The following is a 20,729-nucleotide window of genomic DNA, read 5'->3' as shown; positions in this document are numbered from 1 at the left end:
GCAGGTGAAGAAGCAGGACAAAGAGACTTTTTGGCGAGATTTAGAGGTGGCAGTTGCACAATCAGGCCAGCTCGGATGTTGTTGAGCCCGCTTCACTATTATCGCGTAAAATTGGGGGGGGATAGCTGATGGAAGCTTCTGCTTTGACAGTGGACACAATTGCAGCTTGGGGGGAAAAAAGGATATCGGGGGTCCGCTCAGGGGGGACTTTCGGGCCAATGAGGGACACCGAAATTAGTGCACACCTGCTGTGATTCGCCGACCTGGTGGATTGGGCGTCCAGGGTTTAGAGGGATTGAGCCTTCGAGGTACCGTTTTTAGGGGCCAGCAACGGGAGGTTGAGAGCCCAGCTGGAGACTCCATGACTGGAGAGGTCCAGTGCCCAGAGAGTGGGAGCGGGGCTGGCACCCCGGCGGAGCGAATGTGATGCCGCCGTTCCTGTCGGCATCGCACTCGGGAAGGGCTGGCAAATGAATGTGAATACGGCGTATGTCACCCACGGCTGTATTCGCAAACTTACGCAGTAGGTCTACCAAGCCTGCCTCGCCTTACCCTGCGACACCCGTTCCTTACCTTGGTCCTAGGCAGTGCCACGTCTCTTCCCCGCCCATTGAGACTCGACCAGGCTGTCTCCGAGTCAGGGCGAACGTTGCTCAGAAGAGAGAGCAAGCACTGCGACGTGAGGGCATGCCGTGCCTGTCCTGACCGCCCAAGCTGCTGCGTCCAGTTAGCTCGTTTCGAAACGCGGGTCTCTTGCCGGAATCCTGTCGGTGTCCGCTGCAGCGTGGCTCATTCGACGAGTAGCCGTCGCCTCTCAGTTCCGCTTCCACGTCGTCGCAAACCCTCTGCGAATATCTACAGCGGAAACCGCTCGTCGTCTGCCGGAATTTCAGCCACAGGGTCCGGTCCGTTCCCCAGTATTTCGTGTTCGTATCCTTGCATTGCTACATCACTGGGCTCGACAAGCAACCCGACCGAGTGCAACGCCGCAGCTGGCCGGTCCAGTGTAATGCGTCCCGCGGGGGGGATTGCCAATCATCCAGCCATACCCACAACCCGCCCGTCATCTAGCCACTGGGTTGGGTTCCTCGAGACTTGTGCCCGTCGGAATGTTCCTTATCTCACCGGTTCCGCGGGGTCCCTGTGGGCGCGTAAATGGCGCTCACGGACTCTTGGCCGACGGTTGATAGTCCGAAATCCCACGGAGCACACGGAATATTCCAAGACCTGGGACGGCAGACCTGATTCAGATAAATCACCCATGCTGCCTGCAGAGCGGCCGTCCCCTTCAGTCCGCACTACATAAGACCGGCGCTGCTGTCTCTGACATGCAACCCGTACGGCTTTTCTGCCCGCATGTCAATCCCGCTCGCTGACATCTGGGAGTTCGGGATGATGCCGAGGCACTCCGTGCGTCCTCCGGGATCGTGATGTCAATTCCACACAGATGCAAAAGGCGGGGAACGCGCGGGGTAATCAAGCTGGCTTCTGATATCGGTTCCCAAGGCGTTTTGGCCGTGGCTCGCGGTTTATTTCCTGAACGGGTAAAAATCGCCGGCACACTCGCTTTTGCTGCATTCCATCAGATATGCACACGGCTGTTTTAGCCACTCTTGTATCGAGGCGGTCCCGAGTCCGTGGGAATACATCACCGAACCATTGCCGTGACAGACGAAAGGAGGCTCGCTCCAGTTGGACGCCTGCTAAATGCACGGAGGATATCGATCTAACGTCTACTCAACACGGCCCCGTCCCCAGCTCATCGCCTTCCGCTGCCTCCACCAATGTCCTGTCCGAGACGGTACGAGGTGATCTTGTCCCACTCAATCTTCTGTCTGGTCACGGGCAGCTGCCGTCTCAGGCCCTTGAACGCTCCCTCGCTCAGATTCGTGAACCCCCTGTTGAGCTCCTCCTGGTACTTCTTCTCCGAGTTCGAAATCTCCTTGACGATGCCGGCGCCGGTGCCCGAGACGGACGTCTGTGTGGGGCGGCTGGTGAGCAGGCGGACGTTGCCGTCTTCGTAGTAGTGCACGTCGACCTTGACGGAGCCCTCGAGGCTCTCGGAGGAGGGGTCGTAGATGTAGAGGGAGCGCCAGCGGCCGTTCCTGGGCACGTCAGCAAGGCTCGAGGAGCTGTGAGGAAAGCACATACCAAAAGTTGTTGGGAGAGTACTTGTTGGAAACGATAATGACGGCGACCTTGGAGTCGTTCTCGGTCGGGTAGACTCCGTACGCGGCGTTGGGGAAGTGCTCCTTGACGTAGGGGCCGAGGCTCTTCAGCGTCGACTTGCTGCATTCCGTTTAGCACCATCCCTCCCATCCACGCAGCGTCACCTACATCAAGTCGGCGTTGGCGCCCTCCAGAACGTAGCTCTGCGCGTTGCTGGCCTTCTGTGTGCTGTGGTCGAAGGTGAAGCTCGTGGAGCTCTCGACGTCAAAGTATTGACCGTTACCCAGCGAGTTGTGAGAGCTGACGATGACCTGATGTATTCCCTTAGCTTCCGATCGCTCCCTCGAGCGCCGCTTGACCGACCTGCTGGCTGCTGCCGGGCAGCTTCACTGTGATGAACTGCTCCTCATTGTACTTCTCGAACGCCGGCTCGAGGCTCGAAACGAGTTCGGGGTCGGACACGGTGAGGGACTTGATGTCTTTGTCGGGTTAGCTGTCGGTCGGGCTGCGAACCGGTGGCGGCGTGTCGTTACCTGCGATGACATCTGCGAGCTTCAATCAGGTCAGCTCGGGGTGTGCACGGTGGAAACAGCTCAACGTACCTCACCAGGGGGGGCTCCCTCCACGAAAGAGGACACGGTCTCGACTTGGGACATTCTGGGGTGATTTGCCAGAGTGGTGTATGCTTGTAATATCGCGTGGGCGGTGATGATGCGGCGGTGGACGTTGAAACATCAGGTACCTGATGCGGGGCAATTGGCGGGACACCGACGACGGGGACGATGACGGGGGCAGCGACGGATTGGCCAGGAAAGGGGCGTTAATTGTTAGCGCGCAACCTCCACTGTAGGTGGGATGAAGCACAATCGAGTTGTACCTTTCCATCAATTCGCCAGGACACCAGATACGATTCTTTCTTTGCAATCACTGCTTGCAATTCAAAGAGCGATTGATTTTATAACTTTGGTCTTCTAGTAGCGAACACGACATGGCAACGGTAGATCGGCCTTGAGCTTCAATTTGGTATCCTTTTGCCTTCCAAAGTCTAGGTCTAAGCCCACACGCGTCTTCAGATTGATCATCATGGGTATGTATTAAAAGTTGACGTCCATCCTCCCGCCTCAGTAGTCCAACACCCGCTTAATATTGTCGTAAACCCCTGGGTAGGTCAGCAAACTGTTCAAAGACTCGCATCAAAGACCACTTACTCGCAACATCCGGGATGTTGAACTTCTCATACAACAACGGCGTATGAATGCTCCATCCCGCAACCCTCGCAACTGGCGCCTCCAGTCGCAGGAACGTATCCGGGTCCTCCTGGATGGCTGCAGCAACCTCCGCGCCGACGCCGGCATTGACCATCGCCTCGTGCACCACGATACAGTGGCCCGTCTTGCGGACGCTCTCAAAGACGCACTCCTTGTCCCACGGGTACAGCGTCCTGAGATCGATGAGCTCCACGGAGATGCCCAGCTCCTCTTCGGCCTTTTGGATGGCCGACATGCACGTGTACAGTGGTTGACCGTAGGACACAATCGTCACGTCCTTGCCCTCCTTCAGAACCTCCGCCTTGGACAGCGGCAGAGTGTACGCCCCTGCGGGCACTTGCTCAACAGCGGCCCGGTAGAGTATCTTGGGCTCCATGAAGATGCACGGGTCGTTGCTACGAATGGCTGACAACAAGAGACCCTTGGCCTGGAGAGGTGACCTCGGCATGATCACTCGCAGTCCAGGGATGTGCGTGAACAAGCTCTCAGGGGACTGGGAGTGGTAGAGGGCGCCGTGGCCGACGCCGCCGCAAGGCATCCGGACCGTGAGACCGCCCACGCTGCGACCGCAAGCACCGTCTCTGTATCGGAACTTGGCCGCTTCATTGACGAGCTGGTCGAATGCCGGGTATACGTAGTCGGCAAACTGGATTTCTGCCACTGGCCGCATGCCCTCCGCTGCCACACCGATGGCGAAGCCCATGATGCCCTGCTCCGTCAGGGGCGTATTGAAGATGCGGTCCGCGCCGTACGTCTCGGCGAGCTTCATTGTGCACCGGAACACGCCGCCAAAGGCAACGTCCTCTCCAAACACCATGACGGAGTCGTCTTCGGCCAGCGCAATCGACAGGGCGTCATTGATGGCCTGGAACAGGTTCATCTTCTTCGTCGTGCCATTGCGGACTTCGGCTGGGAGCTCGACCGTGCTGAGGGCCGCCTGAGACGAGTGCGCGAGGAGAGAGGTCGTCGCGTAGTCGACGGGGATGTTGAGCTTCGCATTGGGCGGGTGCGTCGAGTAAAGCCGAGAGACGGCAAGGGGAAGCTGGGTCGACACGGACGGCGCCAGCGCTCGGCGGAGTGGACGTAATGAAATGGACCTCATTGTGTATGATATTTGTAGCCGGCAGAATCACTGCGAGACCCAATTCCCATGAATGTCTAAAGACGAGGGAACTGAGACCGCCGGCTCGACGAGGGAGGCTGTCCTACTAACCCGCGCCCGGGTGATGTAAGTTCGGCTTGCAGCGGCGTTCGCGGGGTCGCAGCGGCCCTTGGCGGGCGACCGACCCTGCCGGCCACTTTACGCCCTGATAAGAGGCCCGAGCGATTGTTGCCCTGCCAACAGCCGAGCCGCCAGCCCAGCGCCAAAACAGGGCAGTGGACATGATTACGATCTTGGTATCCTTGGCGTCAACACGTATATCCATCTGGAATGGCCGCCGGTCAGTAGCATTCCAGTGCAACGACGTCTAGCACTTTTTCCGACGGCATTCCATCTCCAACAATGGCGCCCGGTGAATCCTCGAGACCGTCGTCGCACCGACCGCGGGACTCATCGGGCAGGAAACATCAACACAAGAAACGGCGGTCACAGGATCAGAGATCGAGACGGCCAGCGACCGATTCTGGAGAGAGCAGGGGCTCGCAGACGCTTTCGGCGGACGCGCTGGCACAGTTGAACCAGGAGAACACGAGAAGACCAAAGAGACGGGGATCCGATGCGAGGCCAAGAGACCCGGAAAGAGATGCGGAGAGGGAAAGGCTGCGGAGGGAAAGGAGGGAACGAAGGGCACGCCGTGCCGCTGCAGAGAGTGCAGACGCCCCGAGGGAAAAGGATCCGCCGAGGGAGAGGCCGCGACGAGTGCAAAAGGAAGAGTACCGAGATTTGCCGTATGAGAAACCGCGGAAAGACAGGCACAAGAAGAAGCGGGTGGTCAGCGGCGCCATTCTCGAGGAGGGCCGGGGGTCGCGTGGTCTGAGAGGCGGCGGATGGAGCAGCACCGACAGCAACAGCCTCGAGAAGGAACGTCTCGTGGATGACCCACCCGGGCCGATCAAGAAGAGGAAGAAGCTTTGTAAGTGATCCGGCAGAGGTCCGCGACCGCCAGCTAACCGCCGCCAGGGATATGCCTTGGAGTCTGTTTGGTCTTATTGATCATCATCATCGTCGTGGCAGTGGTGGTCAGCAAGAAAAACTCCAACAACAGCGACTCGAGCTCGGTAAACCTCGACGGCCAGGACAAGAACAGCATTCCGATGAAATGGCGCGGTACCTATCTCGACCCGTGGTCCTGGGCCGACACCACCGATTTCAACGTCACTTTTACCGACGAGATGGTTGGCGATCTGCCAGTCATGGGCCTGTACACCGACTGGGACGACTCGACGCAGGCCAATAGCAAGGTCCCGAAGCTCAACGAGGACTGGGGCTCGTACGGATCAAGGCCGGCGCGCGGAGTCAACGTCGGTGGCTGGCTGAACCTGGAGCCCTTCATCACGCCCTCGCTCTTCAACTACGACTCCCGTCTCGGCATCATCGACGAGTACACCCTCTGCACGCACCTGGGCGCCAAAAAGACGGCCCAGGTACTCGAGGACCACTACAAGTCCTTCGTGACGGAAGACACGTTCAAGGAGATTGCGGATGCTGGACTCGATCACGTACGCATTCCCTTCAACTACTGGGCGATCGAGGTCTACGACGGCGATCCGTACCTCTTCCGCACGTCATGGCGATACCTCCTCCGCGGCATCGAATGGGCTCGCAAGTACGGCCTCCGCGTCAACCTCGACGTCCACGGCCTGCCTGGCAGTCAGAACGGGTGGAACCACTCTGGCCGTCAGGGGGTCATCGGCTGGCTCAACGGCACCGACGGCGCCACCAACGCCCAGCGCAGCTTGGACTTGCACGACCGGCTGTCAAAGTTCTTTGCGCAGGACCGGTACAAGAACATCGTTGCCTTCTACGGCCTTGTCAACGAGCCCAAGATGACGGAGCTGAGCGCGACGGGTGTCGTCGCGTGGACGGAGCAGGCCTACAAGCTCGTCAAGGGCAACGGGATCAAGGCCATCGTGGTGTTTGGCGACGGCTTCATGGGCCTCGGCAACTGGCAGGGCAAGATGACGGGCTACAGCGACCTGGCGCTCGACGTGCACCAGTACGTGATTTTTAACACGGACCAGATCGTGTACACGCACCAGAAGAAGGTCCAGTACGCCTGCGACGGCTGGACGCAGCAGGCGGAGCAGTCGATGGACACGTCGACGGGCTACGGGCCGACGCTCTTCGCCGAGTGGTCGCAGGCCGACACGGACTGCGCCAAGTACGTGACCAACGTCAACTGGGGCAACCGGTGGACGGGCACGTACGACACGGGCAACTCTTCGACGTCGATCCTGACGCCGCGGTGCCCGACAGAGGACAGCCAGTGCAGCTGCGACAAGGCCAACGGCGACCCCAGCGGGTTCAGCAGCGATTACAAGCAGTTTCTGCAAATGTTCGCCGAGGCGCAGATGCACTCGTTCGAGAAGGGGTGGGGCTGGTGGTACTGGACATGGGACACGGAGAGCTCGCCGCTGTGGAGCTACAAAAAGGGCCTCGCGGCCGGAATCCTGCCTGCCAAGGCCTACGACCGGGACTTTGACTGCTCCGGAACGGTGCCGTCGTGGAGCAGCTTGCCGGAGTATTACTGATGGGCCGTGGTTTTTTTGCATGCAACTGGCGTTTGGGGCGAGCAACCTGCATTTGACTGAACGAGGCATATAGAGTGAGCGATGACGATGAACATGTATGAGGGAGACGTAGTCATGTATGATAATAACGCTGGAGACGCACATGATGCCAGTATTAGATAGCTTTAACGACAGCACGCTGAGGTTCAGCCGTCAAATTTTGATGCCGTCAATATTGTGACATGAGTTCGTAGACTGTAGCTCTTACACATTAGACATAGTTACGCAGTACATCAAAGCTGATCATTCTTGATTAGAAATGCGTCCATCTCCAGGGACGTCAACACAAGTCCACGGACGTTGCTGACAGACAGCCCGTCATCGCACGTGGCCCGAAGGATCTCACCATCCCACGCTACGGTAACCGGCGCCGAAGAGAGCTCGGGGCAGGTGTCAAGAAGCACAGACTGGACGAAAAACAGACGGTCGGGATCGGCAGGCGGGTTGACGGCGCTCGCGCTTCGCCCTCTCCGACGACGCGAAATGAGTCTTCCTTTTCGGAGGGGGGGCAGCAATCCAGCAATCAGTGGGAATGCAACCCCACTTACCGGCTTCGTGGGCCCGGTCGGATCACGAACTAATGTAGGGAACATGGAAGATGGGAAAAGCCGATTGAAGCTTATCGAATGGCGCGAGAACTGTTGGCCAGGCAGGGCACATCGGATCAGCTCAGGTTGGGTTGCAGCTCAGGGCGTCCAGGGCCAGTGTTTCTGTCAGGTTTCTCCAGCATTGCCGCAATCCAACCCGATCGCTCGGCGTCTCCCATTTTTAGCCCTGCGACTCTGTTGAAGAAGCCCGCTCTGACGGGCGCCTCCTGGCTGGTGTCTCACCCACTCTTCTCTGATGCCGAGGGTCCCCCGTTCTACGACTTCTGGAAAGACGCTTGTCAACGTCATGTCAGGTTGAGACGGGCTATTTCCGTGGGAAACAGAGAGAAAAAAACGAAACAGCCCCGCTTGCTTTCCTATCAACCGCTAACAGAGCACGGATGTCATCCGCCGCCTATCGCTGTTATCAATCACATTCTGGCGCCGCTACATCTTGACTAACAAACATGCGGCGTTGGGAGCTCGCCTTCGATGGTGTGCTCGCGTGGAAGAATGAACATGCGGCATCCCTACTGGCTGAGCCCCCCTCCCCTCCCCTCGAACTGGATGGACCCCTTCGTCCGTTGGTTCGGATGCTGCACATGGCAAGTCTCCTCGTCTCGCGTCTTTCCCAGATCGCAGGGCCCCATGGCGGCGTCATCCGTCCACCAATGCGTCCACCTTTTCCCAGAGTGGAGGTCGCCTCGCCTCAATGACAATGACGAGATCCACCTCCCAATCCGGGGGTTCACGGGTCAAGCTGGTCCAAAAGGCGTAAAGGCGAGCCGCGTTCTGGGTCCCAACAGCGCGCGCCCTAGCTGGGCTGAATAATGGCAAAAAAATTGCCAAAGAGGTTGCGCGCCCTAGAGACGTTCGTCCGTCTTTGACTAATGGCCCAAGATCACGCTTGTTTGCCCCCTCTCGTCGACTTGTTTTCACGGGGTCTGGATCGTTACAATGGGAGAGGATCCTGTTTCTACCACTTCCAAATAAAAACCACGCCGGGCTGCCTGCGACACATTTCATCGTGGTAGCAGATCCAGCAAAAAAAGAGTGTCCCCGGTCACGATCCACATGCTGGAACTCGGAAGTGGTCCCATAATAAGTCGACCCTTTCCGTACATAATACCCGACATCCGCAGTCCCAGCTTGTTTGCTATCAAGCTCGCCATTGCCAGATTTGTTGGAAGTTCAAACAACCTTTGATCAGGACGACTGTCAAACAACCATGGCGGATGTCGAAAAGGCTGAGAGCGGCCGGTCATCGAGCGCCGACAACGACGACGAAACGATCGCCGCCGAGGACGATGCGACCTTTCAGCGCATCCGAACGGGGGCCAGCGCCGGCGCGCGCTCGCTACGCTCCCTGAGCCGAAATAGGAGCAACAACGGCTACGGCGTCGACGACCTGGACAGCAGCGACGACAGCCCCTCGCAGGAACCCGAAAAGGACCCCTTTGAAGTATCTTTTGACGGCGGCGACAGCGACCCCATGTGTCCGCGCAGCATGAGCAAACTGAGGAAATGGGTGATTGTCTCGATTGTGTCTCTCGCTAGCACATGCGTGTAAGTGGCAGACTGAGAATTTGAAGGGCGGGTGTTGACAAGACACAGCACCGCTGCTAGTTCCATTTACACGTCGACGTATGCGCAGATGAACGCCGAGTTCGGGACGTCGAAGCTCGTGTCTACAGTTGGTTTGTCCGTGTTTGTACTGGGCATCTCGCTCGGCCCAATGCTTCTGAGCCCTCTGTCCGAGTTCTACGGGCGCCGGCCCATCTACCTGGTTTCCTGGGTGATGTATCTCATCTGGATCATCCCGTCCGCCGTCAGCAAGAACATCACAACCATGATCATCGCCCGATTTCTCGACGGTCTTACTGGCTCAGCGTTCCTGTCGGTGTCCGGGGGCAGTGGTGAGTGCAGTCGCCATCATCACGTCTCGGGGTATGCTGACTAGTCACAGTTGGCGATCTCTTTGCGCGTCACGAGCTTCAGGCGCCAATGCTCATGTACTCGCTCGCCCCCTTCATTGGCCCGTGTATTGGACCGCTGATTGGTGGCTTCATCAACACGTACCTTCACTGGCGCTGGACCTACTACGTGCTCATCATCATCACGTTTGTTCTGCTGGTGGCCATCGTCGTATTGGTGCCCGAGACATATCGTGAGTGCCTCGTGGAGGGTGCGCCCCTGAGCTGGTGGTGCGGGAGTGCTGACACCGTACAGATCCGATCGTCTTGCGGACCAAGGCGCGCAAGATCCGGAAACAGACAGGTGACGAGCGCTGGAAGGCCCCCGTCGAGAAGATGACCAAGTCCATCCCCAAGACGATCGGCCTGTCGCTGCTGCGGCCCTTCCAGCTGCTCATCTACGAGCCCATGATGCTCAACCTGTGCGTCTTCTGCGCCATCCTCCTCGGCATCCTGTACCTCTTCTTCGGCGCCTTCCCGCTCGTCTTCACGACCAACCACGGCTTCAACCTCTGGCAGGTCGGTCTCACCTTCCTGGGCCTCCTGGTGGGCATGCTCTTGGCGGCCGCGACCGACCCCTTGTGGCACCGCATCCGCAGCCGGCTCATGGCGGACCTGGAAAAGGAGACGGGCGTCGAGGGGGCCAGCGAGCCCGAATTCCGCCTTCCTCCTGTGATTTGCGGCGCCTTCCTCGTCACCATTGGGCTGTTCATCTTCGCGTGGACGACCTTCTCCTGGATACACTGGATTGTGCCAATCATCGGAAGCGCAATCTTTGGCGCGGGGTGAGTCGAGTCTTTCTATTTTCCCCTTACACGACATATCGCAACTATGGCCCCAAGATGGAAAAAGGCCCGTGGTTCCGCAGCATATAAGCTCATGCCGTGACCTGGCATGCCCGTCCTTGCGTCAGGCCGGCTGCCGTCTGCAGGTTCATGTGCTGGCGTAGTCACGCTTTGTCAGGCCCCTCCACGGACCGTGGGGTCGTCTTGCTTTTTCCTTTTTCCAACTGTGTGTGTGCATGTGAGCTGCAGCTGACCGTCTGAAGGGTGCTCCTCGTCTTTACTGGCATCTTTACGTTTCTTGTAAGTGGCCTCTGCTTGTCCCACCGGTTGGGCGGCGGTGCCAGGGGTCTGGAATCCTTCTCCAGGCCCCGGGCGTTGCACGACATGAGAGATGAGTATGCTAATGTTGGGCTTCGCAGGTGGACGCCTATCCTCTCTACGCAGCGTCAGCCCTTGCTGCGAATGCGTTTGTGCGATGCATGTTTGCTGGTGAGTTTACCCTCCCGTGGCACCAACAACGCTCTCTCCCACTCAGCCGGGTTGTGCCCCGTGTGTCTCGGTCAGTGCTGACCTAGACGATTGCCTGACAGCCGCATTCCCGTTGTTTGGAACGCAGATGTACACGGAGCTCGGATACCAATGGGCGACGTCATTGCTCGGGTTCCTGACGGTAGCGATGCTGCCGTTCCCGTACATCTTTTTCAAGTACGGCAAGCAGATTAGAAAGCGCAGCCGGTTCGCAAAGAACACTTAGCGCCAGAAATTCTCCGTGGACGGACGGACGTTGGCGAGCGGGCCGACGCGATGAAGGGAAATGACGGCCGCCGCCTCAGGATCAGACACGGCCGGCCACACCGCACAGACTTCTCTACCCACCGGTGCGGAGGAGCAGCGGTGTTGGTGCGTGGTTCCTGCTGTCGGATGCAGCACTTTGCAGCTGTTCCCGGTCCAGGCAGGCTTGCTGCGACGACACTTGGCACAACTGGACGGCTAGTGCGCGCAGCAGATGCGGCTGTTGATCGTGGCGATCGTCATTCGTGACGGCAGCAGCCGTCTGCAGGTGCCCTGAGGTCCTGGGCTGTCATTGACGGAGGCAGATTCGAGGCAGCCGGACTGAAGACTCGTGGGTGACGCGACAGGAGCAGGTTGTTCGAGTGGCCGCCAATGGTGGGTGGGCGAGAGGAGCGGTTGGATTTGTGCGCACATGCAATAAGATACCCCCCCATCCTTTAGTGGTTGCTGGACTGCAGATAGAAGGCAGACCGACGCTCGGCACGTCGGCTAAGCCAATGTTAATGCAATAGCGGTCGACATGAGACCGTGTTTGGAGTCACACATCGTAAAGGCAGCATGGCATGTTTCGCTGAGGGGCTGAGTTGAGGTTGGAAGGTTCGGCCCTCGGCTTGGTTCCCCGGCAGGCTGACCGACCTCTGACTTGACCTGGGGGACGTGGACCTGGCCGTGGATCGTATTGGATCTCACATGCAGCGGTTGGATAGCAGCAATGCCAGATGTCCAATAGAGTGGCTTGCATCGACGTCGTTAACGTAATGCTGTGCTACCAGATTGGGGCATATTGACACAGAAACGAGGGTATCCAAGGAGCCAAGGGGCGGCGAGTCGTAACTGTTATTAAGCGTTGACTGTCGGAGATGAAGAGATTTGAGGACGTTGACATAAGAAATGCTAGATTAGATCGAGAAACACGAACGTGGTCTGGCCAACCCGGTCCACGTCGCGAGGAACACTGAAGTCTGTTCCAAGGCTCGGACTGCGGCCAGGTCCAAGTGGCCTGCCATCTGCATCGCGGTGCACAGGTCGGCGGCAGGCAGCGCGGAGGCGAGGTACGTACACGGTACCGAGTACAGACGATTCTACAGTCAGGGACGCTGCAAATGACATGCCGAGGACCTGGATGACGCGCGCGCTCCTCGGTGGGCGGGCCGTGGGTGAAGACTCTGGCGAAAACTGTACCCGGGGGTCCAAGCGGCGCAGGCTAACGCTAGCCCCCCTACTCACGTAGGGGGCGAAAAAACAGGGTTTCTACCTAAAAAAGGGGGTTTCTACTTAGATTACTAAAAGTAGCATTTTTTAGTATTAACTTACTAAATTAATAACTTTTCGTAATATAATTTTTAACCTTAACTATATTATATAATAATAAAAGTAGTATTATTATATTACTCTTAAGTAAAGCTATTTAGCTATATATAATATCTATATATCTTATATAAGTATTAATAAGCTATAGAAGATAACTATATTATTACTTTCTATATTATTAATAATATATTTCTATTTTTTTATTACTTATATTAATAGAAATATAATTAGAAGGTTACTTTTTATAGTATTATTAATATAGAAGTATATTAAACCTTTTTATAGAGTAAAGTAAAGTGTTTATTATTTTACTATTAGTATTAATATAGTTAATAAAGCTAATGTTAATAATAGTAGTAACTTAAGTTTATTAGTATTAATAATATTATTATTATTACTAAAGTTATAAACTAAATTAATACTTAATATAATATTATTACTATTTTCTTTAATAAGGTTATTAATATTATTAAAGACCTCTAAGTTATTATTATTAAAGTAGTACCCTCTTAAAGCTAATAACTCTCTAATATTAAAGTAGCTAAAAAGCCTTTTAGAGTATTTAATAATATTAAATACTTCTTTTAGTAGTAATATAAAGTTAAGATTAATCTACTACTTAGAAAGCTTAAATAGCTTAACTTATTATAAGTTTTTTTTATTAAAAAGGATAAAATTATTAAACTTATTAGTATAATATAACTATAATATAAAGTTTAACCTCTTTATATACTTATTAATTAGTTAATACTTATTAGTATTATACTCTACTTTTAACTTTTTCTCTTATTATTAAGCTTCTTTTTTTATAGTAGTATATTACTACTTAAGCTCTTTCTATAAAGTTTTTTCTATTTACTTTTTATAATACTCTTTAATTTCTATAAATATTAAGTTTATAATAAATAAGTAAGCTAGTTTAATACCTTATTAAGTTTATTATTTATATTACTATATCTCTATATATTTATTCTAATTAATAATATACTCTTAGTTTCTTTTATAGTATAGATTACTCTTACTAATTATAGCTTTAATTACTTTATAACCTCTCTAAATAAAAGAGCTTTATTTAGTAGTATAATATTACTTAATTATATCTACTTATAGTATAGCTTTCTTAAACCTATCTTTATTTAGTAAGTAGTAGAAGAGGTAACTAAGTATATTAACTTAAGCTAACTATATATATTTAACTAATTAAGAGAGAACTATATTATCTCTAATTAACTAGATATTTAACTTTTTAAACTTTACTATAATATTAGCTTAAATAAATGCTATATCTATTATCTACTAAAACTTATTAATAAAGTTTCTATATATAAAAGTAAAGTTACTACTTTATATAAACTCTTATAGTATTATTTAATAAGTTTTCTTAAATAGCTAGAAGACTCTTATATTTATAAGTTAAAGTAGATATATAGCATAAAAAGGAAAAAACTTAATAATAATATTAAAGTTAATATAGTATTTTATAAGATTTATATTAATATACTTAGAGAAGCTATTTAGAAAGAGTAAATAATATAGCTTTATATTAGATTCTTTTTAGAGGATATCTCTATATAACTTAATATAAACTTTTAGTATAATACTATATATCTTAAGCTAATTAGAATAACCTTTATAAATATTAATATTAAATTATAACTCTATAATATATTTAAATTACTAGAACTTTATTAAGTATTTAAATAAATATATATTAAAATACTTCATATAATCTATTATAATTTCTTAATTAGAGAAAGTAATAAAAAACTATATAAAGTAAATACTTTTATTAATATTATAATTAGCTTAAGTAGTAATTAGCTATATTTTAAAAATAAAGTAAGCTAAGATAATATCTCTAATAGTATTATTAATACTAATAAAAGTATATAACTCTCTATTAGTTAGATTAATAACTTTTTATAATTTACTCTACTTCTATTATCCTTAGAGTAAAATAATATATATATAGCTACTAAAGTAGTTAATATAATAACTAAATTTATTAGTATTTTATATTTTAGAGAGCTTAAAATTATATTTTTAAACTATAGTATTATACTAATTAAAAAACTTCTAAATTAATACTAAGTTAAACTTAGTATTTTTCTAATAAACTTTAATAAGCTTAATTTTTAATCTTTTTTAAAACTCTAAGTAGTTAGCTATTTAGGATATTATAAAGTAGTTTAATATAAGGTTTATATTTTAAATAACTTAAAATAAATTAGCTATCTCTTTAAAAATTATTAAAGTTACTAAAAAGCTAGTAGTATTAAGCTATATTATAAATACTACTAAAGCTAAATCTTTAACTTCTATTACTATTTTTAGTTAGCTACTTTCTTAAAGTAGTATAGAGAAATTATAATTAGTTTCTAAAACTTTTAAATACTTCTTTACTATTATATAGGATATTTTATAGTTTTTAGTAATAACTTAGATTAATAGTATTATAAATAGAAACTTATTAGAGTAATTAAAATAGAGAGCTTAATATTATATAATATATAATACTTATATAGCTTATTTAGTAAGTATTAAATTAGTATTACTTTAGTAAAATATCTTAGTAATAAAGATTAAAAAAATAATTAAAAAAAATATAGTTTTAAGTTATAGTATAGTTTTAAAAAGGATATTTTTTAGTAGTAAAATGAGAAAAACGCGACTTTTATACGACTAGCTAGAAACCCCCTTTTTTAGGTAGAAACCCTGTTTTTTCGCCCCCTACGTGAGTAGGGGGTGTTTTGCGCTTAACGTGGCTGACTAACGCCCCTGGGTAGGTGAAAAGTACCAGGAACGGCGTGTGCGGCATGCTCGCTGCCCATTGCCCCGTCTTCTCCAAGTAGCCGATACAGGGTGGGGCACCGGCTGGCGATATCCACATGATGGGCGGATCGGCCAATCGCCGGGCTGGCATTTTCTCCAAGAGAACCCCGCAGCTCAGCAGCAAATCTTTGACCAACGGCAGCGAGGCTGGGATTCCATACCTCGCTGGGCCGGTGTAAAACTGTTTAGCCACTGCTGCCGGGGTCTGCTACTGCTGCGACGGTACTCTGCCGACCCTTCTCTCTCCCGCCTGCTCTTCTCGGTCAGCTCCAAAACGACCACTCTCGCGTGCTCCTCTTCCACCCGACCGAGGATAAACATCACGGCCCCCGATCCCGACCTCGACCCCGACGACAGTTCCCCCCGAAACCGCTGCAATTCCGCCGGCGACCGTGACCGCAAGCCCTACGAGGTCTCCGTCCCACAGAGACAATAACACTCTCACCGTCCGCGTGCTCGTGTGTCGATGCTTGTCTCTTGCAAGCACGAGGGCCACGGCTACCTGCAGACACCCTTCGACGCCTCGACCTCTCAAAACTCCCGTCACATCACCCCGGTCCTGCGCCGCCAGTCTCCCATCCGCCGCCCCTCGACCCTGTCCCCGTCCCCGTCCCCGTGACCTCATGTGGTCCGCGACGCGAACACCGGTCTCCAAACGACTGCGCCAACTATCGAGTCCTAGTCCTGCCGTGACGAGCACGTCGCACAAGAGACGCCTCTTTTCTCTCCACCACCACACCATTGGAGACTCCTGACTGCTGAGAATACGAGCTCACCCAGAGAGAGACCAACGCCCTGCCCCCTTCCCTCGCCTCGTCTTCCCTGGCCTGTCCTGCAGCTTGTTTGCCTGCCTGCTGCTGCTGCTGCTGCTGCTGCCGCTGCGCATCTGGTGAAAAGAGGGAACGAACAGCCTCCCGTCTACATCGCGGGAGCGCACAGCGCCTATTTCGGTCCCTGCCATCTTCCACCCCACGGCCCGCGGGAGACTGTACCCGGCTCGACTCCCATTTGCGGACTCGAAGGCTCGCCCCTGCGCATATAGGTGTAGGTGAACTGGGAAGACAGCAAGCCACGGCGGTGCTGCACTTTGACCTTGTGTGTGTGTGTGTACGCGTGTGCTGCACGAGACGGATCCCGGCGTGTGCCACTTCACTTCTGACCGCAGGAGGATTTTCATATTCCCTTCCCTATTCTACGACGCCTGCCACTGCGACACCAAGCACATTACGGCACGTCTGGGAGTGAGCCGTGTGGTTTCGCAAACATAGCATCCAGGGAACAGTCCTGGACCAGGGCCTTGCAGCGCCGTGCCCGTCACCGCGGCAAGCTTGGCTCGCCGTTGTCGCTGTTCTGTTCTGCCTGAGGAGAGAGAGAGGCTTGCATATAAAACCAAGACAATATGCCGGACGGCCTCGAGGAGCCCGGGACTGAGGTCTCGGATGCCATGTCAGATAATGACCACGAGTACGACGACGAGACGCCCGTAAAAGACGACGACGACGAGAAGATGGCCGAGTCCCACGATAGCGGCAACGACAACAACGGCGAGGTAAAGAAGAAGTACGATCCCAAGGACCCTTCACGGCCGAGGAGGAAGAAGGCTCGCCGGGCATGTTTCGCCTGCCAACGAGCCCATCTGACCTGCGGTAAGCTCCTGCTCGATTCCTCAGGGTCCGGCTCTCGCGACAGTCTTGTGGTAGCAAGTGAATTCGTGTGATTGTCCCTCCTCCGTGGTAATCGGAGGTCCATGTCATCTTTCGTCTCGTATACGGCCTCTTTCGCAACTAAACCTTGTGCTGATGTGATGGCTTTAGGAGATGAACGACCTTGTCAGCGATGCATAAAGCGCGGCCTTGCAGACGCCTGCCAGGACGGTGTTCGCAAAAAGGCAAAGTATCTCCACGATGCGCCGCCGGAGGCTCTCCGGCCGGTCCTCGGGCCCAACTACAACCCCAACGCAGCCCCGACCCGTCCCAACGGCCAGCGGCATCACAGCGGGACCTCGGACACGGCCTCGACCGCCGGCAGCACGTACTTTGGCCAGAGCTCCACCACCTCGTTCCCCGTGTACTCGGGCCAGCAGACGCCCGTCGCCATCCCCGAAGGCCTCCCGTTCCAGGCACAGCCGTCGCCGATATCGCCGTCGTTCCCGCAACCGGGCGGCAACAACGGCCGTTCCATTGGCGGCATGATCTCGCCGCAGGTCACCAACGACCCGTTCAATACGTTATTCGACCCGAGCAACCCGGCCATCTTCAACTTTGACCTGGAAGGGCTCAACTTCGGCAGCCAGTACGGCGCCATGGAGTTTGGCATGCTCGGGCACATGTCGTCCGGCGCGGCGGAGACCCCGCCGCGGGACGGCTCATTATCCGGACCAAGTGGTGAAGCGGTCAACTTTGGATCCACAAACGTCTTTGGCAATGGCAACAATCAGTTTGGCCAAGTCTACGATAGCGGTATGATCAACGATTTCATGGGTGTAGACCAGTCTTCCAACGGCATGTACCAACAAGGCAACTTGCAACATGGGCTCCCACATGCCTACGCCATCGCTGCCGGCCCAACAAGCCTACATAGCCCAAGCACAGACAACACCGCCAGCCCGCAACCTACTAACTTTACGTTTGAAGGATCTCCAAGTGGGAACTTTGGCGCTGTTGGAAACTCCCAGACCATATCCGCCCCCTCGCGCCCCAAGGCCGGCAACAACAACAACAACAACAAGAAGCCCGGCCAGCCACAGAAGTCGGGCCCCCACTCCCTGCTGGGCAAGCGGCAACGCGACCCCTCGTCCATCTACGACACCGTCAAGGAGCCGTACCCCTACCTAGCCGGCTTCCACGCCCTCATCGAATACCTCCCGAAACGCTTCTCCGCCAACAGGACGCTGCGCATCGCCAAGGCGCTCGCCAGCATCCGCCCGTCCTTCATCGCGTGCACCAAGACGCTCAGCCGGCAGGACCTCATCTTCATGGAGAAGTGCTTCCAGCGCACCCTGTTCGAGTACGAGGAGTTCATGCACCACTGCTCCGCGCCGACCATCGTCCTCCGCCGCACGGGCGAGATCGCCGCCGTCAACAAGGAGTTCATCGCCCTCACGGGCTGGACCAAGGACGTCCTGCTCGGCAACGACCCGAACCTCAACGTCAACACGGGCGGCACCCCATCCTCGGCGACCAACAGCGGGCGCAACACGGGTCGCGCCGGCTTCTCGACGCCCAAGGTGCCGTCCGCCGCGCTCGTCGACCAGATCAAGAACGGCGAGGGCGGCGCGCCGCGCAAGCAGCCCGTCTTCATCGCCGAGATCCTCGACGACGACAGCGTCGTCGAGTTCTACGACGACTTCTCCCACCTCGCCTTCGGCGACAGCCGCGGCAGCGTCAACCGCACGTGCCGCGTGCTCAAGTACCGCACAAAGGAGCAGACGGAGGCCGCCGCCTCGTCCGACATGACGCCGCAGCAGGACCCGCGCAAGAGCATCCTCAGCAACCGCGTCACCCGCATCGACGGCGAGCACGGCATCTCCAAGATTGAAAAGGACGGCAAGGTGGACTGCCGGTACTGCTGGATGATTAAGCGAGACGTGTTTGATATCCCCATGTTGATCGTGGTGAATGTGAGTACCCCGAGTGTGTTTTGTGTGTCGGCTGCTGACTCTTTCCAGTTCCTGCCGTGCTATTACCAGAACAAGGAACCGCATCAACTGGCTGTGTGAGACGGTGTGTGTAAAAAGGGGCGACCAGGGCATATATGAAGGCATGGGAGGCGTTTGGAAACGGGTTGCGAGTTTCATAACCAATCGAACACACGGCTCTCCTGTGTCTACCATCGCAGAGAGGAGAGCCGGACGGCGCATCTGGGGCTTGATGGGTAAACGGTTCATATTCATGGGCTTCTGCCGATTTTGTTTCTTTTTTTTCCTCCTTTCTCCCGCGCAGCTTCACTTCAGCCACCCCCAGGGGCAAGGAGGGACAGTCACACCTCCCCAAGCAGAGCCCCCTTTTTCGACAAGAACAGATTCCCCAGGTTTTATATCTTCAATTCTAGAATTTCTAAACGCTGAATATCGCGTGGTTTACTCCGGGTTACATCGTGATCATGAAAAACATAGTCTAGTTCTTGGGCAGGGGCTCCACCAGCCATCCCGCGTCCAGCGTGCCGGCCTTGTCGGCTCCGGGGCGCAGCTCGGCGGGGGGTGCCCAGGCGGGCCTGTCGAGGGAGCCCCGCGCGACGTCGCAGTCGAGGTTGATGTCCTTGATGAGGGCGTCGAGCGACTTGTAGTCCTTCTCCTCGCGGACGAAGCCGAGGATGAGCAGGCGCATGTGGGAGTCGTAAAAGTCGGCGGCGAACTTGTGGAGGACGTGGACCTCGGCGGAGCGGACGGTGTTCTTGTAGAAGGGGTTGTAGCCGATGGACATGACCATGGGGTACAGCTGGAACTCGAGCGTGGGCTGGGCGGGGCCGTGGCCGGCGGCGACGCGGTCCGGGTGCGAGGCGGGCAGGGCGAGGGAGGCCCAGCCGAAGTAGACGCCCGACTTTGTGTCGTCGATCCAGGGGGTTTGGGAGGAGTCGACGGGCAGGTTGGCGGTTGGGATGCCCAGCTTTGGTGGGTTAGATCTGCGCTGCTGCGGGATGGAGGAGAAGGAGGAGGGGTGGGACTCACTTCCTTGGATCCGCGACCGAAGCCCGAGATGACCTTGCCCTCCATCTTGAGCGGGAAGGGGGCCTCGGGGCCAGAGTCGGGGCCGACGATGAGGGGACGTGATGTCTCTTCCGCCATAGTGAGTGTGTGTGTGTGTGTGCTGATTAATCACGAGTGAGACTGAGAATATGACACCTGTGTGTCTCTCTGTGAATCTTGAAATGCGGGGGGCGAGACGCTGTGTTTAAGACCCAGACGAGAAGACGCGCGCGCGCAAGTTCAGATGATCGAACCCGAAAAGCAGTGTGACGGTAAGCAAAACCTCGAGGGTGGTCGTGAGAGAGAGATTGCGAGTGAGTCGCCGCCGATGAGATGTGGTGGGGCAGCGCAGCTGTGATGTGATGGAGGGGTCACGGTTCGGGCAGGTTCGATAAGGCTCCGTTTATCAGTTTAACGATCGGCCACTGGCGGATCGGGTCTGCAGTGGGATGTGGGGCACGAGCGCCGGAAGATCCACGGTTTGTGAGATGAGCGGCAAGCCGTCTGACCCTCTGTTTTTCTTGCATATTGCATGCATAGCTATCGTCCAATGATTCACCGCATGACGCTTCACAGGGACGGGAGGTCCAACCGGC

The 20,729-nt window shown here is 53.5% G+C and overlaps 6 protein-coding genes across 6 annotated transcripts; 3 read left to right on the top strand and 3 right to left on the bottom strand.

Moving 5' to 3' along the window:
• Nucleotides 1-1,759: 1,759 nt before the first annotated feature.
• On the bottom strand, nucleotides 1,760-2,825 carry CAP1 (F-actin-capping protein subunit alpha; the record flags this gene model as incomplete). Its single annotated transcript, XM_036634184.1, has 6 exons — nucleotides 1,760-2,105; nucleotides 2,152-2,289; nucleotides 2,338-2,480; nucleotides 2,533-2,648; nucleotides 2,703-2,721; nucleotides 2,772-2,825. 6 exons carry the CDS (start codon nucleotides 2,823-2,825, stop codon nucleotides 1,760-1,762), a joined length of 816 nt encoding a protein of 271 aa, XP_036499633.1.
• Nucleotides 2,826-3,290: 465 nt separating this feature from the next.
• Nucleotides 3,291-4,539, bottom strand: CGCS363_v002334 (2-oxoisovalerate dehydrogenase subunit beta; the record flags this gene model as incomplete). Its single annotated transcript, XM_036634183.1, has 2 exons — nucleotides 3,291-3,328; nucleotides 3,378-4,539. The coding sequence occupies 2 exons, from the start codon at nucleotides 4,537-4,539 to the stop codon at nucleotides 3,291-3,293; spliced, it is 1,200 nt and encodes a 399-aa protein (XP_036499632.1).
• A 402-nt stretch (nucleotides 4,540-4,941) lies between these two features.
• Nucleotides 4,942-7,130, top strand: exgD (putative glucan 1,3-beta-glucosidase D; the record flags this gene model as incomplete). The annotated part of the gene is made up of 2 exons (XM_036634182.1): nucleotides 4,942-5,512; nucleotides 5,560-7,130. 2 exons carry the CDS (start codon nucleotides 4,942-4,944, stop codon nucleotides 7,128-7,130), a joined length of 2,142 nt encoding a protein of 713 aa, XP_036499635.1.
• Nucleotides 7,131-8,984: 1,854 nt separating this feature from the next.
• On the top strand, nucleotides 8,985-11,268 carry atB-1 (Efflux pump atB; the record flags this gene model as incomplete). The annotated part of the gene is made up of 7 exons (XM_036634181.1): nucleotides 8,985-9,322; nucleotides 9,371-9,672; nucleotides 9,723-9,923; nucleotides 9,986-10,514; nucleotides 10,778-10,814; nucleotides 10,934-11,003; nucleotides 11,105-11,268. 7 exons carry the CDS (start codon nucleotides 8,985-8,987, stop codon nucleotides 11,266-11,268), a joined length of 1,641 nt encoding a protein of 546 aa, XP_036499634.1.
• Nucleotides 11,269-16,848: 5,580 nt separating this feature from the next.
• On the top strand, nucleotides 16,849-19,167 carry CGCS363_v002331 (Transcription activator of gluconeogenesis; the record flags this gene model as incomplete). Its single annotated transcript, XM_036634180.1, has 3 exons — nucleotides 16,849-17,095; nucleotides 17,264-19,068; nucleotides 19,117-19,167. 3 exons carry the CDS (start codon nucleotides 16,849-16,851, stop codon nucleotides 19,165-19,167), a joined length of 2,103 nt encoding a protein of 700 aa, XP_036499637.1.
• A 397-nt stretch (nucleotides 19,168-19,564) lies between these two features.
• Nucleotides 19,565-20,232, bottom strand: FMN1 (Riboflavin kinase; the record flags this gene model as incomplete). Its single annotated transcript, XM_036634179.1, has 2 exons — nucleotides 19,565-20,053; nucleotides 20,116-20,232. 2 exons carry the CDS (start codon nucleotides 20,230-20,232, stop codon nucleotides 19,565-19,567), a joined length of 606 nt encoding a protein of 201 aa, XP_036499636.1.
• Between the last annotated feature and the right edge of the window lie 497 nt (nucleotides 20,233-20,729).

This window comes from Colletotrichum siamense (genome assembly GCF_013390195.1).
Source record: "Colletotrichum siamense strain Cg363 chromosome Unknown KSG_Cg363_contig02, whole genome shotgun sequence".
Classification (NCBI taxonomy): Eukaryota; Fungi; Ascomycota; class Sordariomycetes; order Glomerellales; family Glomerellaceae; genus Colletotrichum; species Colletotrichum siamense.
The sequence above is the reverse complement of the archived record's forward strand: the minus strand, read 5'-3'. Positions and strand labels throughout refer to the sequence as shown.